Source organism: Haemaphysalis longicornis, unplaced genomic scaffold (genome assembly GCF_048455015.1).
Source record: "Haemaphysalis longicornis isolate Haplotype H1 unplaced genomic scaffold, Haemaphysalis longicornis Haplotype H1 scaffold_9, whole genome shotgun sequence".
Lineage (NCBI taxonomy): Eukaryota > Metazoa > Arthropoda > Arachnida > Ixodida > Ixodidae > Haemaphysalis > Haemaphysalis longicornis.
In genome coordinates, this window is record NW_027526460.1 from 109,350,427 (window position 1) to 109,366,589 (window position 16,163).

Consider the following 16,163-nt stretch of genomic DNA (forward strand, 5'->3'; position numbering starts at 1 on the left):
CGGCTGTTTGAAGCCTGCTCGACTACTGGAACTCCCGCCAATTGCTTCTTTTTTTATTTGAAAAAGGGGAGGAGGGCAGGTTTTTGTAAGTTTGTATCTATTCTTGGGATACTACGGTGGCTAGAAGGAAAAGTGAGACGTTGGAGGGTACCCCACTGAATGCGAGCGATGAAAAACTTGGCCGCCGCTAGGGCCGCTGTCGTGGACAGATGCGCCTTTTGATGTGCTTTTTCAGGCCCGAGCTGATCCTTCTGAGCACGGAACAAGTGCTTGTTCGTGGAAAAGATGGTCGTGAAAAGGATACGGAAGCACTCTAGCGTTTAGTAAGAACTATTAGAGTATTAATGAAGAAAGAAAGGGCAAGGAAATGGGAGGTTCAGGGCCGTCTTTAGCGAGAAAATATGACCCATATGATAACACTATAATACGCAGGCAAAATAAGTTCACACAAGAAGCCTTTCGTCATCATTTTGTCATATGATATCATGGGGTCAGACGGAAGACAAGTGCAGAGATCGCTTCCAGTTAGAATTGTTCCCATCTTCATGGCCAGATCATTATCAAATATTATTGTCATTTTGCTGAATTATTTCTCTTTGCCTGCAAGCCCCCCCCCCCCCCCCCCCCCCCCTTTACTCCATTGGTCGTCCGGCCCTCCGCTAGGGTGGCTAGCCCTACCTCCGCCATGTCGGCTTCATGGAACTCGGCCCTCCACCTCAAAAGATAATGAATGAAAATACTACCCCATGGCCGTAAATAACTACGCGGTATTACGCTACAGGCTACAGTTATTTACGGCCATGGGGTAGTAGATCCGCTTAGAGGAGGCACGATGATTGATAATTGATAGTGGTATCCCCTTTGTAGCGGGGTGATGGCGCGTCATCTTATTAAAAAAAAACTAAAAGTAATTATTATACCTATATATGTTTTACCCAGCGCTGCTCTTAGGAGGCACAAAAAACTTATTAGGCACAAAATACTTATTTTTTTCCACTAGATTTAGATAGATACCCTCGCATTCTAACATGCCGCATAGTTTCTGTTTCTTTCCCGCAGACCACGCATACTCCATCATTTTATGTATGCTTCCCAACGAAGTTCTTAGTTCGCAAGCAACCTACTCTGACCTCAAAAAGCAAAGCACTGTCTTTGGAATTATCGTAGCAATTTTCCTTTCTGATGTCTAATTTCTCAGCCCTGTACATCTCTAACGAAGTTTTAGCTTCCATTTTTTTTTTCTCTCCATTTATTCATTTCTATCTGCCTTGACTCTTTCTTTGGTTACCCCTTGGCTGTCTTGGATTCTCCACAGTTCTTTTCTTCCTTAGCTATCCACCCACGTTGATCCATTGCTCTCAACCTCCTCTCAAAACATATTTTACTCTGCAAATCTGGCGCAGGCAGCGCCACCTAGAACGACCGCCTTTTTTCAGTGCAACCTTGGGCCACGGCTAACGCGGTTATCCCGTCTGCCGCACTTATTTGTTTTACCACAAAATCCTCCCTGTTCTGTGATACGGTCTGTTGTAGCTTCAGATTCTGCGAGGAAGGTAAGTAGACAGGCGTGAGTCACTCTACCGCAGTCATCATTGCTGGTTTGCAAAACGTGAGTTTTGTTAACTCTGGTAATTCAGTGGCTCTTGTAGGAATTGTAGTTGCAGTTTAGAACGGTCGTACTGTTCTACTTCTACTAGCGTCTACTGACTGCGCACGTACGTTTGCTCTTGAAACATCGCAGGCTTTAGCGGGTAATGACCCGTATTCTTATCACGGTGATGTCAAGATATAACCAATGTAATTTTTGTATTTCCAATTACGTTTACTCCCAAAAGAACTCGCCGTATTGAACCGCCTGCTTTCGGAACCTCTCTATGTTTGGCTAGGAGTTTCCTCGTCTGGCTGCGCGCCTGCCGGTCACGCTAGGTCATGAAATTTCCTGCGTAATTTTGTTTTAGTTCGTCGTTGCCGTAGTGCGACGGGTTCACATAACTTAGTTGTAGCATTCCGCTGTCCGTGGACGCCCCTGAGCGACGTGTCACTTGCTTGTCGCGCTTTTCTTTCGGACTTAGTGCTAGGAATCTTGCCGGCAGCGGTGCGTAAGGAATGCGCTGCTTATCGCAGTGGCGCACTAAGTGTCCAACCGGTGTGCGTTTTCCTTTCCTGATATTTTTCAGACTACAAGAGAACAATGAGTATTCAGTGGACCATCGTCGCGGCCTTCCTTTACGCGGAAATCGCCGTGGTCCTGCTCCTCATGATTCCGTTCATCTCGCCGAAGTCGTAAGTTTCGTTTTTGAAACACACATACGATTATTTCGCCGAACACTTGATATAAGTTGTGTTCTCACGTAAGTTGCGTTCTCACGTAAAATTGGCACTGATGGGCGGTGTGTGTTCTGCTGCAAGCTACACGACCGATTGCGTTTGCTTTTTCCTTCTTTCTTGCCGTCAAAGATGGAACAAGGTATTCAAGTCACGGTTCTTCAAAAGCCTCGGCGCCCAAGCGGACATCTACTTTACTGTGATGATAGTAGTCCTCGTGCTGTTCTTCTTCGGTAAGCCCTTTTATAAACCCTGAAACAAACGTGTCCTTAGTGTTAGTCACGCTGGCTGAGGTAATAATGAGAGTCGAGGTGCAACGTCCCCCGTGAAAATGGAACGAGTATTTCTAGCAAGAAATCATAATTTCCGGCTTCATTTCTGACTAGACTATTAGATTCTAGCTGAAATCGACGGTTTCTGACTAGAAAAATTCTTAGTCTAACTAGAGAATATTATTTCCAGCTTGCGGGGCTTTTTTCTTCTAGCTGGACTGACAAATGCTAGCTGAAAGTAAATCTCAATCTAGCTAGAAATGAGCTAGAAACTGAGTTTCTAGCTAGAAATTCTGCTATTTCTTGCTGGAATATTTCTAGCTAGGGGAAATTTCTGGTTCAATAATCCAGCTAGAAAAAAACATTTTCACCAGGGACGGTTGGAACAGAAACGCTTTCGTTTCCTTGGCAATTAATGCAGTAGCTTTTTTTTCGCGCGCTTTACGCATATTGCAACATTTGTCTGCGTAGACGTAATTGGAATATAAGCAGATCACCCAGCTTATCAACTCGGGTAGCCAAAGAACCCGCTGGCGGTACTTTCCCATCGGACCATTACTGCAATACAACCGCCTAGAGAATTGATTTTTCGCTCCCAGAGATTCCCAACACTACTACTTCCTTCTAGGTGGCTTTAGAATATCTGCAATTTCTTCAGGTGCCTGAGGCATTTGACACTAGCTTTTGAGTTGCGTCATGGTTTAGTAACCTCCACTCACAAACTTCTCATATTCAACACACAGACATTTTAGAAACTCTGCCGGTATAAAATGAATTGTTTAATCTGCCAGTGATGTAATATTAGGGGACAAATAATTGTATACCTCAGGAGAGAGTGGCAAACTGTGTCAAAGTGGCACCCAACAGTGCCTCACCTGGTATCGACACCGACTCCTGGTATCTTGCCGGAGCAGAATTTTCGGAGATCAATTCATGATCTCCGAAAATTCCCGTTGCTCCCAAATGTCTGTCACGATTGCTTACTCTATAGCACTCGCTTTGTAAAGCATAACTGTTTTAAGCGAACCGGCCAACAGTGCAGGACTTGCTGCCATCTGGAAAAAGGCTCATTGCCGTGGAAGGCTCAACGTCGTGCTTTTTGCATATCCAGTTTTTGTGTGGCCATTACACTGCCTCCACTTCCAGTATTTGTCATAATAGAAAGGCAGATGGTGAAGCAATGAGGCTTGTTGCTCGACTACAGTCAAAAGCGTTATGACAGTAAACACAGGAGCACATGCCACTCCGTACCTGCAGAGCAGTCTAGTTGCTGGTTGGCGCACTGCCGAAGCTCGTACGTTTGGCGGACCTTCCCCCTACTAGTGCTTGATCGCTTGGCTGTCTGCCGTGGTAGTTGCATGACGATATCCGCAAATGTTTGCAGCGAAGGCACGTGCAGATCAAGCAGTGAAAGCCTGTCAATACTGTCAAACGTTTTGTTTTTTTGCTGCCTCATTGGGTGAAGAAAAAAAGGTTTATTGTCACGCCCTCATATTTCCTTGTGGTGTGACGTAACTACCGCAGCTGGCATAAACTACCGCATAATCAAATGCTCCGGGCAGTCTGTCCGATAAACATACAAACTGTGAACGCTCTGCAGGTACGGAGCAGTACGCACTCTTGTGTTTACTGTTGGTAGGTTTTTGACTGTACAAATTAATAATGGAACTCTAGAGCGTAGAAACAAACAAAAACGGGACTGAATCTTTATTGGAATGAAACGTTCACTCGCTGTTAGACATCCTTAGTGTGCAGTTAACAGTGGCATCTTGTGAAGTATTTCGCAGCAGCAATGGCCAGCTGGAGTCGGCGTGGTGTTGGGGCCTACAGAGATGCTGCCAACATAATACATTTTCTGAGTGATTCTCAGTTGTCGTTTATAGCAATTCAAATGATAGAGAGGGTTGCAGGATGAAAGTTCCCCCTTCATACATTTGCACACATTTTCTGTAGTATAGAGATTGGCCACTGCAAGAATGATCTCCAATTTTTTTCAAATGCAAGTGTTCCAGCGTTTTTACCTAATTTTTGCAGAAAAGTTTGGTTACGGTGAACAGCAAGAATGGTTCCACATTGAATTACCTTTGACAAAGGAAAGAAATGGATGTTCTGTAATGCGATAGAGTGCAGAAAATGTGTTGTCATTAGAACTCGGGGGTTGGGTGAGAGGTTTCTCTGTGTAGCAAATGGCATCCATTCATGAAAACCCAGTGATATGGGGGATAGGCTAAGTAGCGGTTTGCTTGCTGGGAAAAATCCCACTTTCGGTACACCGTTGCACCTTTACAGTCTCATTGCAGCAGAAGGCATTCAACCGCCTAGGGCACTATTGTGTGGGCAGAATTGCTCCAAAAATTGCCAGATAGAGAATGCCCAAAACCACCACCACATCTTGTGAAAGCCGCGGGGATGGGCTGTCTCTTGATACACAGCCCATGCATACATAAATAAATGGAAGGAAAATGGAGAGTGAGGTATCTTTCAGCGGTGAGGCATTTCTCAGGATTTTAATGGTACACAAATAAATTCTCTGAAAAATCTTCCCTTCTATGTGCAGTGGGGCTCTTTCAGCAACCAAATGGCGCTGCACATATGGGATACTGCAATTTGAATTCTGTGCCAAATCCCTGTCTCTCCTATCCCCTCTTCAGTGAACCACCCACACGAGTCATTTGACTATGCAGGCGTTGTGCTTTGACGAGATTGCCTTTCAATTTTGAGCCAAATTCCATGTCGCGTTATTCCAAGTCCACATGTCGCGTTATTGGCTAAGGAACACTCAATAAATGCTGATGCATTTATTTTTAGGGCGAAGCCCGTTAGGGGCTGGGGCTTTGGCGTCTCCTGTCGTCGTCGTAATCGTTTTGTCTCATGTAGTCACGGTACTAAATCATTGGGAAACCCTTTTATGACTCATGCTATAACATAATGCATACTGAAAAAAAAACACTGGGACACTCGTTTACGCTTCGCGCTAGAGAGTTTTGTGCTTCAAAGACAAGATACTTTTACAGCAATGCTGTATGTATACCTGTACCCCCCATTGGTTTCATCTTCAGTGGCAAAAACACCAAGGCGCCAAGAATACACTTATGCACTGCATGCTTTGCCCCTCCTCAGGTGTCACGTTAGTGGAGATGGCCTCCGATTTTTTTTCTAGTGCTTTTCCAAAGCTTTAAAGTGTTGTCCGGGAAGCAGTTGCTGAGTGGGTGGACTGCCTCTCAATGCGCTTGCAGACTCTGTGCGCGAGATGCGCAAGTACGGGGCCCACCGGGAGGAGGCCCAGTCTGAGTACCACCACCATGGCAACCTGGACGTGGAGATGCAGCAGAGCATGAAGATGTTCCGGGCCCAGCGCAACTTCTACATCGCCGGATTCTCACTCTTCCTCTGGCTGTGAGTGGAGAACCTCTTCGTGGCCCGTCTTCATGAGCAGTGCAACTCCTAAACTCTTTCACTGGTGCGGGAAATCGACAGTTTCGTGTGGGACCAAAACAAGACGGCACTTGGGATGGGACGAAGAAAGAGGTTGCACACACATAGCATGTAATCTCTTTCTCGTCCCGTCTTGAGCGCTGTTTAGTTCAGTGATACGAACCAACAGGCCCAAAAGCCCCCATTGCCTCTTGGGGGAGTCTCGAAAAATTTATTTTTGTCGCACTTGATCTTTCGACATTTTTTTTGTCAGGATTCGGTAAAGCAGATAGTTAAGCAGCATTTTTAATGGTACAGTCGAACCTCGTTATAATGAAGTAGTATCGGGGCAGCAAATTAGTTCGTTACATCCTATATTCGTTGCAACCGTGGAGGTAAAAATCTGCTCTAATAAATCGACGATCGAGCTCGCGCAACAATCCTAGATAAAAAACGCATTGCTCTAGGCTTCAAACCCATTATAAATGAGGTAATCCTTATCTCTCTCCTTGCGGCATTTCGAACAAAGCAGACCGGGATGTGAGATTGTGAAATTACAACAGAACAAAGTTCATCTGGCAGAACAGGCCTGCGTTCTTATTTACTTGAAGGACGGTGTGGCCATCACCTGGTGGCTTGGCACAGTCTGTGCGAAATGAAATTTTTCACACGCAATAAAGGGCCTTTTCTACTTGGGCAGTTTTTCAAGCTACTAAAAAATTGTTCTTTTGTCCGAATTTTCCTTAAACTTTGCTTTTAACTCTTTCGGGACCGCTCCATAGGCCATCGATCGCATATGATCAATGGTTTCGCGAGCCTGCAGAATACAAATTTTCGCTCGATGGAACACCTAGCGACATTTAGGAGATAGTTTGAAAAGTGGAGTTTCCTCTTTTGTGAAGTTTCTTTTTTTATCGCCAGGCGGCAACGCATCAGATATTTTATTCTGACGGGCAGTGGTTTCGAATGTAAACAAACATGGCGTCATACTCACGTGAGCGCGATAAGAAATCCGCCTCGTCTCGTCTCGCATATCTTCGCCTTCTACTCTGGATTTTAACGATGAGAGTGGCAGTGAAGAGTCGGAATGCGGCTTTAGAGATCGGATTTCAGCTCGAGTGAGGATTCGGGTGTCGATCAGCCAGGTACATCAAATTGCGCTCGAAGGTGGGTGTTGGTTTCGGTTTCAATTGGCTCTGGAGTAGATGTGTGCGCTCGAAATATGTTCTGGCTGGTTTATATTTGTTCGCTAGGGTGTTAACTACCTATGCTGGTGATCTCCTGCCACCAGCACAGAAACGGATCAAGTTTTCGCCAAGACAAGAGCCCGGCGTGTACCTGGGCGACGACGTAGCCATGGCCCTAGTGCCAAAGAGATCACACACAAAACAATAAACCGGTTACACCTAGCCGCATCAAACTTTCGCGATGAAGAAACAAAGCATTGTGTTAGATTTTGTATATCCTGAAATAATTTTATTCTTTGTTAATATTTTTATATTTACGATTTTTTCTATCTTTTTCTGTAGTTTTTTTACGAAATTATTACTTTCAGATTTTTTCATGCTTCTATCACCAGTGTTGAATTAAAACTTGGTATTTCATGTCAAAGAACATATAATTAGCTGCATTTTGGTATATGCTAAGGCAGGATGGTGCCTTTGCTTTATGTAATAAAAAATTTGTACCGAGACCTCCCTTTTTTATCACTTTTTCCAGCGGTCCCGAAAGAGTTAATATGCTAGCTGTCGAGTTTTGAGTCTGGCGGAAACCAAATATTTCTTCACTATAGCCGATATCTCGAGGTCCTATAGCGGCTCTCGAGGTTTTGGTTTTGTTATCAAAAGAGTAGGTGTCATTGAAATGAAGCGTGACTAAGCAAACTTCTTATTTAATTAGTTTTATAAGATAAATTTGCTCAGTGTTCGCCGTAACGAGATTTGACCGTATCAGTCAAAGCGCTGCAGTAAAGTAATATGTATGCACAAAAAAAACATGAAAAACTTAATTTTTTGTGGCGACTTAAAAATTTAGGAGTTGCTTTGCTCTGTGATAGACCATGATAAAAAGGAATCTGCAATGTCCTCTTCGTATGTATGTGTCTCAAGAATACATACTGAAAAAAAAACAAAAAGTGATAATCGGCATACGCCAGCTTTTCTCGTACAAAAGAACGGGACGTGATTGCTCTCTTGATTTCAAATAGCTCATTTTCAAAGGGTCTTAAAAAATGACGTAAATACTTACTTGCATAAAAACCTTGGCAATGCCCAATGTTGCATTTGCATCATGCACGTGATGCCTAAAGCTGGTGGCAAGAAATTCACTTGGGGCTGAAACTGAAACGAGGTGGTTAACACGTCCTGCCATGCAGTGCCAGTTTATTGTCATTCAGCTGTCAGAACTCTTATCTGAAAATTTGCTTTGACCTTTCGATTCGCTGTCACGCTCTAATGGGTGGCGTCAGTTGTGCATGTGGTACTAGTGCCCGGTATGCTTTACCAAAGAGCTGTCACGTGACAAAGGTGACTCGGTCACTAAAGCCTCCTGCACCTCAGACCATGTAGTGTTTCCTTTTAAGAAACAGCTATGAAACTGTTGCAAACTCTGTGAGAATAAACAGTTGTAGTACTTACAATGGCATTGGACTGTCAGCAAAATTGATGAGGTTGAAATCAGGTGAGACTTGCTGGCAAACGTCCGGTGCCATTCCATAGCAATTTGGAATGCTGTAGCTGTCGTATCTGATGTTCAAAGACTGTCTGTTATCTTCTGACTTGCAGCTATAACAGTTATTGCAGAAATCAAGCATAGAGACATACCTTTTTCCGAGCACAAGTAACATGTGACAAGGGCATGGCCAACTTGGCTCACAGTTAGGTGACTGCCTATTAGCGCCAAATGTTAATTGTATATCTCTGCGAAAATGAGCCAGAAGTGATAACTTCCTGAGAGCTGTCCTAATTGTACTTAAGAGACCTCCAGCAGTGCGAGCAACAGCAAAGAAGCAAGTTAGAATCAAAAACGAGCTTTACCCAAACGGACACCTGTCAATATTTTTGGTCATTTATTCCTTCGTCAGTTCATAATATGACAATAGAATGCCCTCTTACAAATATCAATCCGAGACTACAAGCACTGCAATATTTTCTACTTCGTTAGTTTTACCGTAAAGTTGCAAGAGAACGCCCTCCCCCGAAACATCGCTCCACCCCCCCATGTGGGTGAAGTATTTAATTTACGAAAAGACCACAAAGATCACCTACCCCCTAAAATCGATGGCTTTAGCGCCGATGTCACTTGAACAGAATAAACGCGCATCATTTGTTCATGTGTTGATGCGGTCACTTGTTTGTCCTTTCCGCAATTGACCCGAAAGTTAGCCCATCTCACATTTTTTCTTGATATCTCGGCAGTTTTGGTTGGCCGTACGTCCACTTAATTTTTCGCTCCTTACCCAAAAGTTCACCCATCCGGTGTTTTTCACTTGATGTCAGAGCACTTGGGGTGGGCGTCTTTTTGGAACTTTACGGTAGTTCCATCATTTCCGAAACCTGGTCAGCGTTGTCTATGTGAAGGTTCACCGAAATTGGACAGGTCGGCAAAGTATTGGGAAACTGAAAGGAGGGTAGAGGGGGAGATGAGGGGGCAAGGGGAAGGATGGATGAAGTGGGCAAAGGGAATTCAATTTACCAGCGCAAATTTGCTTCACAGCCAGAATGGAGCTGCCTCGTCCACGTCCCATTCTCACCACTCTGGTCAACACTGGCATTTTTGTCATTCTAACAAAACTGAACATGGCCCTCAAAGGTCTTTTCCGGAGCTAACTACTTAGTAGCGCAGGGCAAGAGCTAAGGGAAAGCCCTTTCGCCAGTGGCAGACAACAGTGGATTGGTTAGCAATGCTGACCCGAGAATTAAATACATGTTCATAACCTTACACTTGGTGATGGTGCTTGTCCATTCTAAGTACTCAAATACACAGCTATACGGTGTATGGTGCGGTGAACATCTTGAGCTCGTGTGATTCTTGCGAAGATGGCAAGGGACGACTTTTAAGACATCAAATGTCAGCGGGCGGGCATTTCCAACTACTTCAGAAGTGCAATCGTAGTGGCCCCTTTGTGCAGGATATTTCAGTGACTGCGTTTGGTTGCTTTTGCAGGTGCTGCAAATCCCGTATTTAAATTTATGTTTTGCAAAACACTGGCTCACACTGGTTGGCATGTATGCTGAGGCATTTTTGTCCATAAAGGGCACCAATGCACTGTTTCATTCTCGTTGCTTTGACACGTACTTAGTAGATGCCTAAATACTTGCGTTAACTCTATACAGCAGTGGTGGTTGAACTGCGCCGAATTGTGCTAATGTCTACAGAATGTTCCTTACAATGGATTTGTTTTTTATCTAGCAATGTCCTCAAAGTGCGAATACTGTTGGCTCACATGTGCCCATTGGTTTTCTGCGCACATATATGGAGCAGAGGGAGTTTTCCCTTCACTTTGGCAGCACTCATGTGACAGCACACTTCTGATCACGAGTACAGAATTTGTAGTTTGGCAGACAAGCTGGCGAGAAATAAAAGCAAATTTTTTTAGTGCATGCACATGCATAGTGCATAGTAATTGAACGCTCTGATGCTAATAATCTCAGTTGCATTATAGACCTCGACTTCCTTATCGGCTTGGTCAGCTGAGTTCCACACAGTTTAAATATTTTGGTATTTGAACTTGCTTTTATAAGAGAATGATGAGCCGCAGTCGTTGACAAAGCTGTAATGACCGAGTGACGACCATTGTTACCCGTGATGTAGCCCCTACGAATGAACAGGTGCAGTACCATACAGGATGCCACTTGTAGTGAATGCGTTCTTTTAAAGTAATGAATGGTAATCATATTAATTGTTCAAGGCCAGCTCGGGGTTTTTATACAAGCACGAGTCGAAAGATATTTTTAGGGGCTCTCCCAAGCAGAGAAGAGCGTGGTGTCTTGTATATTGAGATGGCACTTTGTCTGGAGCCTTCAATCTGATTGAAGGTTGAAGATCCCAGGTGTCAGCATGGTGTAGTGTGTGTATTCTATAGCAACATTTTATGGTAGTGTAGCAATATTGTGAGGGCTACAAAATTGCCTTTGTACAGCTCCAACGGTTATCAACAACTAATTTTGCTGCTCTAAAATGGCTAAAAAACTGCTTTTTTGTGCTTCAACCCTGCTCCAGAACTGCACCCAGTCTGTGTTTTATGTTTACGAGTGGAAACGTACAACGTGCCCATTCAAGATCCGTGGTGTTTGCCTGGTCGTTTTTTTTTCACTGGCCAGCCAGTGTGGGTCAGAAGAACTTGCGAAACTGTATCTTCAGTTTCGTGACAGTGGATGCTCTAATTACAGACCGTTCTGCTCATGCACCACATTTCATGAGAAATGTAACATTTGTTATTGCTTATTCATTCATGCCCGTCAGGGTTGGTTGATCTGGTGTCCTTGGCGCTTACCAAGATTCTTCAGCAGTACCACCGAGGAAGCAAGTTAGTTGATTTAAAAGGAGAAACTTAAACAGTTGACCTTTGATCTTTGAAAGAGTTGACCTGTGACCTTTCAGCACGGTTTTGGGATTTCTCAAAAAGGATCCTGACGGGTGTTTTGAGCAGGGCGAATAAACCCACGGACCTACTGTTAGGATATGCGTGTCGAGGAACATCTGGAGCAAATATCGGTCTCGTGCGTGCAGCAGAACTGACGTGGCCTACTTGCGTTTCAGGGTGATTCGCCGGCTGGTGACGCTAATCTGCGCCCAGGCCGTCCTGCTTGCCGTCAACGAGGCCTCCATGAAACAGGCTCAGTCCGCCACTGAGGCTGCCCAATCTCTCCTCAAGGTTCGTTGTTTCCCAGTCCTGATTCCTTTTTTAGACCACGCAGTAGCGTCTTTCGTTTTGGCGCTGCATTCAGTATGTACTGCATACCTCTTGGCTACAATCTGTGATACTTGTAGGTAGTCGTTTTTCCTTTTACTCCTCATGGTTGAGGAACTTCCAATGATTGCATGCTTGCTTGCATGACCTCTTGTGATATTTTTTAACCATTTGATGCCCAGTGTTGCTCAGGAGCAACAACTCAATTTTTTTTTCTCTCGCACTTTGTGGTTTTTTCGACATTTATCACCATCTATCGACAAACAAAGGATCCTGGACCTTCCAATTCAAAAAGAGGAGAGGGCGTACTTCCGTGTGCTAAAAAATTTATTCTTTACACATGTCAACCCGCAGCAAGCCTGGGTGGCTCAATAGGCTAGTGACAGGTAACCAAAATTGTGCAATTTCGTTGTCATTACAAGTTATGGCAATACAAAATTTACGTTACTGTCTCCACTTGAACCACAAATCATATAGATCAAGGTAGCTCTCTTGTTCAAGGGATATATGGGCAGCCAGTGCCCAGTGTTTTCCAGTGTGTCCTAGTGTCCGTCCTATTGAACCAATTTTTTTTCTGGCTCTGTGTTTGTGATGTCTGAAGTCCTTATAGATCATAAAAAGCTTCTCGCACGCTTAAAGGGTCCATGAAGAGAAAATACAACTTTGTTTAACTTTAAAGAGCTAGGCTTCAGTACCTCTCTCAGCTCCATTCCGTTTTTCAGTACCTCTCTCAGCTCCATTCCAAGACGTTTTTTAACCGATAAAAACGCAAGAAATACTTAAGAACTTTCAAATTTTGCACCACAGTGACGTGTTATCAGCGTGAGTGACGTCATATGGGCCAGCACTAAAAACCTAATTTTCAGTGGGTTAGGTGCACGTTAGCATTCAAGTGATTCGATCAAACGGAACTAGCGGCCCCACTACAATCGTCCAGTCATGTGTCCTGGTGATTGATTAGTTTGGCCGCCGTCAATCGCCCAAACAAGATCCTATGACATCATAGAAAAGTTGCCGAAAACTGGCTAGCGAGTTGCCACAGCTCCACACGTTTTCTTAATATCTCCGTTATTTTTCGGAAGTTTGCGATGAAAGCGGTATCATTTTGATCAGGACAAAGCAGCCTTTCTAATGAACCAAACCTGTATTTTGTCTTCATGGCTTCTTTAAGCAAAATAGTGAAGTTTTGGGCATCAAAGGGTTAACGTGTGATCGCTAATTGGCACCCTGTTTCATGTCTCGTGTGTGATCGTTCCCCATTGCTGCTTCCCACACCACAGAAGAGCGGCGAGAGTGCCAAGCAGAACAACGAGGGCAACGTCAAGGCTGAGGCTCTCGAGAAGGAGATCAAGGAGCTGAAGACCCAGCTGGAGAAGGCCCGCAAAGGTGGGTACCTTGGCTGCGCAGACAGACCGGCTGTGTCCAAGCTTGCTTGTTGGGTTAGCTCGCAGGAATTGAGATACCTACCTGCATCTCAAAGTGGCGCTCTTTCCACCTACCTGCAGATGTGGACCACCTGACCTCAGACCGCAACGCCTTGAAGGTTCAGGCCGAGAACCTGAGCAAGGAGTACGACAGACTCTGCGACGAACATGCCAAGGTCCAACAGGTAATTTCGAAAATGACCTCACTCTGAGTGGACTGAAAGCTGTGTGACCAGCACGCAAAGGTTTGCCAGTGGCGTCAAACTTGTATCCATAGGCCACTACAATTTCTCTTGTCGCCAGGCGGTTCAAGCGTCTTTTTAGCTTTTAGAATAGCCAGCTCAAAGTGTCGGGTGATATTTTCCCCTTAATCTGACCAGGAACAGACTCCACGCAAGGTCATCTACAAGGTATTTCAAAAGTTGGCTGTCTCAGGTCTGAGTGATTGGCATTGATTTTGTTGGGGCAAGGTGTACTAAAGTATTTATCCTCTCACACACACTTGTTGTTATGCTTATGCATGAAAGCAAGATAGCATGAACTCTAATCCAAAGGGAATATTGTTTTAGATGTGCTATTTGTAAGAATATGGCTACAACTTTGCGTTCTACGGAAACTGCATTGCAAGTCCACACTGAGTTTCAGATCTGCAATTCTGCCTCCCAGTGTTCTATTGCCCCCCTCTTTTTCTGCTGTCCCATTTTAATTGAATTTTTTCCCCTTTGTGTTACAAATGTAGTAATAGCGGGAAAAGAATTTTGAGTGTGCTTTATTGCGCTTTTAGACTGGTGCTGAAAGGGGAGAGGTGACCAGAATCGTGTCAATATTTTAAATTCATTGTCAGAAAGGTCAGTGTAACCGGGGGATGAAGGTGTTTCATGAAAATTGGGACCTTAAAGAATTTCTTTCATTTTTTTTTTCTCACACATACAGTCTTACAGGGTAAAGAATTGCATATTTTATACCCCTATAAAATTTATTGCATGCCTAAGTTGAATTGACTTTTTTTTTTAATTTTTCTTGCAGAAGGTGGAAGCTGGGGGCGATAAGAAAGGCAACTAGAGACCGCCGAAAGTCAGCATGCGAGTGTGTGACTGCTTTACGTGGACTGAGGTTGTGCGAATGATGCTATTTTTTCTCCTCACTGTACAAAACTTGTCTTCGCCATGGTTGGGAGTTGGAGATGCGGACTCTAGAGAAGCGTTCGTGTAACAAGCGTGATATTTAACACATACAGCACGTGTCACATCGGTGTTATGTATCCTTTCAGCGAGTGTGTTCTATTTTGATGCATTGCTTTACCGCACAATGAGGCATTATTAAGTGCTGTGGTCTGTTTTGTAGCTTTACTTTTAGCGGCCATGCAGTGCATATAGCTTAAACGCCGCACAGTTCAGGCTACCAGCTTTTTCTGCTGCTAGAATTGGGGGAGGGGAGATATTGAACGATCTGTACAGTGGCAAGCCACTCCACGCGCAAGCAACACTGCAGTGTTCGTCTTGGACTTCGTACCTGGTGGTGGAAAAAATGTCCGCTTCTCATCGTTCTAAATGCGTTTATTAAAGTGTTTGTTTCGTGCTCTTTTTTTAACCTGAAATAAAGACGGTATAGGCGTGAATTGGTTGTCTTGGATAGTTGCATGTCCACTGGAACAAAACTGTTGCAATAATTAAGGCTTACTCTAATTCTGTGCAATGCATGTGGCTGTACTTTCATCAGAGTAAGGTACAAATACCCCAAGCAGTTGTCGCCTAAACAACTTTTAAGTGCGAATGCACTTTATAAGCGACCCCAAACCTTCCACCGCCGCCGGCGGCGGCGGCGTCGGCGGCGGCGTCCGCAGTCCTCCTCTCTCTATATAAAAAAAAAACAGCATCCGGCGCCAGGTTCCGATCCGAGGACCTTGCGGCCGCAGCGCGACGCTCTACCGACTAAGCCACGGACGCGACGCTGATATCAGTGTTAGTAACGCGCCTTATATCTTTAACGCAGTCCTCCTCTCTATATAAAAAAAAACAGCATCCGGCGCCAGGTTTCGATCCGAGGACTTTGCGGCCGCAGCGCGACGCTCTACCGACTAAGCCACGGACGCGACGGTGATATCAGTGTTAGACGCGCCTTATATCTTTAACGCATTCAAACTACGTCGTCAGCGGCGTGCGTTGGCGACTCAGCGGCGTTATAGCGGCTTGATAACTGCGTGGTGTACACGTGATACTACAAACCCGATGGAAGAGATGGAAGAGAAGGCGGCGAGGCGGTGGGCTGCGGGGGCCGAGCGCAAGCGCCGCAAGCGGGCCGACAACCGTGCATTCGCACTTTCACATTCTCCCCCTCGGGGAAATGCGGGGGAATTTTTTCTCCTAACAGTTGGTATGCTGCTTGGATACTTGTTTATAAAAAAAAGCTGCAAATGGTTCGTATTTTAGTACGAGTCGGCATAAGGTCACTAGGTGTGTAACTAGCTTGGCTTGAGCTCTACACTCTCGCTACATCGATCATTCTGTGGGTCAGAAGGATCTTGCAATAAGACACTGGAAGTTCGATACTCGGTGAAACTTCGGCAGTTCCAGTTGAGCTGGTGGGGGCCTGCTTATGTGATGGCTTCACAGATGAAGGGAGAGCGACCCTAAACTAGTCTGCAGTTGAGGTTGTACTTACCAACAAAGATTTTTTCTGCACGCGAGAGTGGGGTAATCCTGAAAAAGAATCTTGAAGCGATGTCATTGTAGTGCCGATTTTTGGCATTTTTGTGCCAGATGAGTCGCAGGACTAGGGGTAGCGGGGGAGGAGTCGATTCCGTGGGAACCATTGGTG

At 44.8% G+C, this 16,163-nt stretch overlaps 1 protein-coding gene across 4 annotated transcripts; it reads left to right on the plus strand.

The window, feature by feature from the left end:
• Window positions 1–1,411: 1,411 nt before the first annotated feature.
• On the plus strand, window positions 1,412–14,964 carry LOC144153682 (B-cell receptor-associated protein 31-like). Of its 4 annotated transcripts, none has more exons than XM_077685344.1 (8): window positions 1,412–1,553; window positions 2,178–2,283; window positions 2,458–2,558; window positions 5,834–5,993; window positions 11,772–11,886; window positions 13,203–13,308; window positions 13,428–13,531; window positions 14,373–14,964. In XM_077685344.1, the coding sequence occupies exons 2-8, from the start codon at window positions 2,192–2,194 to the stop codon at window positions 14,406–14,408; spliced, it is 714 nt and encodes a 237-aa protein (XP_077541470.1). In that variant the 5' UTR covers window positions 1,412–1,553; window positions 2,178–2,191; the 3' UTR covers window positions 14,409–14,964. The 4 variants fall into 4 exon arrangements, with proteins under 4 accessions (XP_077541470.1, XP_077541469.1, XP_077541471.1 ...); XM_077685343.1 differs by having other exon boundaries at window positions 1,460–1,609; XM_077685345.1 differs by having other exon boundaries at window positions 1,538–1,715.
• The last annotated feature ends 1,199 nt before the right edge of the window (window positions 14,965–16,163 follow it).

Coding starts and splice junctions, on each gene's coding strand:
- LOC144153682 (XM_077685344.1), top strand. CDS start 2,192: ATGAGTATTCAGTGGACCATCGTCGCGGCCTTCCTTTACGCGGAAATC. Junction 2,284..2,457: donor CCGTTCATCTCGCCGAAGTC/GTAAGTTTCGTT, acceptor TTGCCGTCAAAG/ATGGAACAAGGTATTCAAGT. Junction 11,887..13,202: donor CTGCCCAATCTCTCCTCAAG/GTTCGTTGTTTC, acceptor CCCACACCACAG/AAGAGCGGCGAGAGTGCCAA.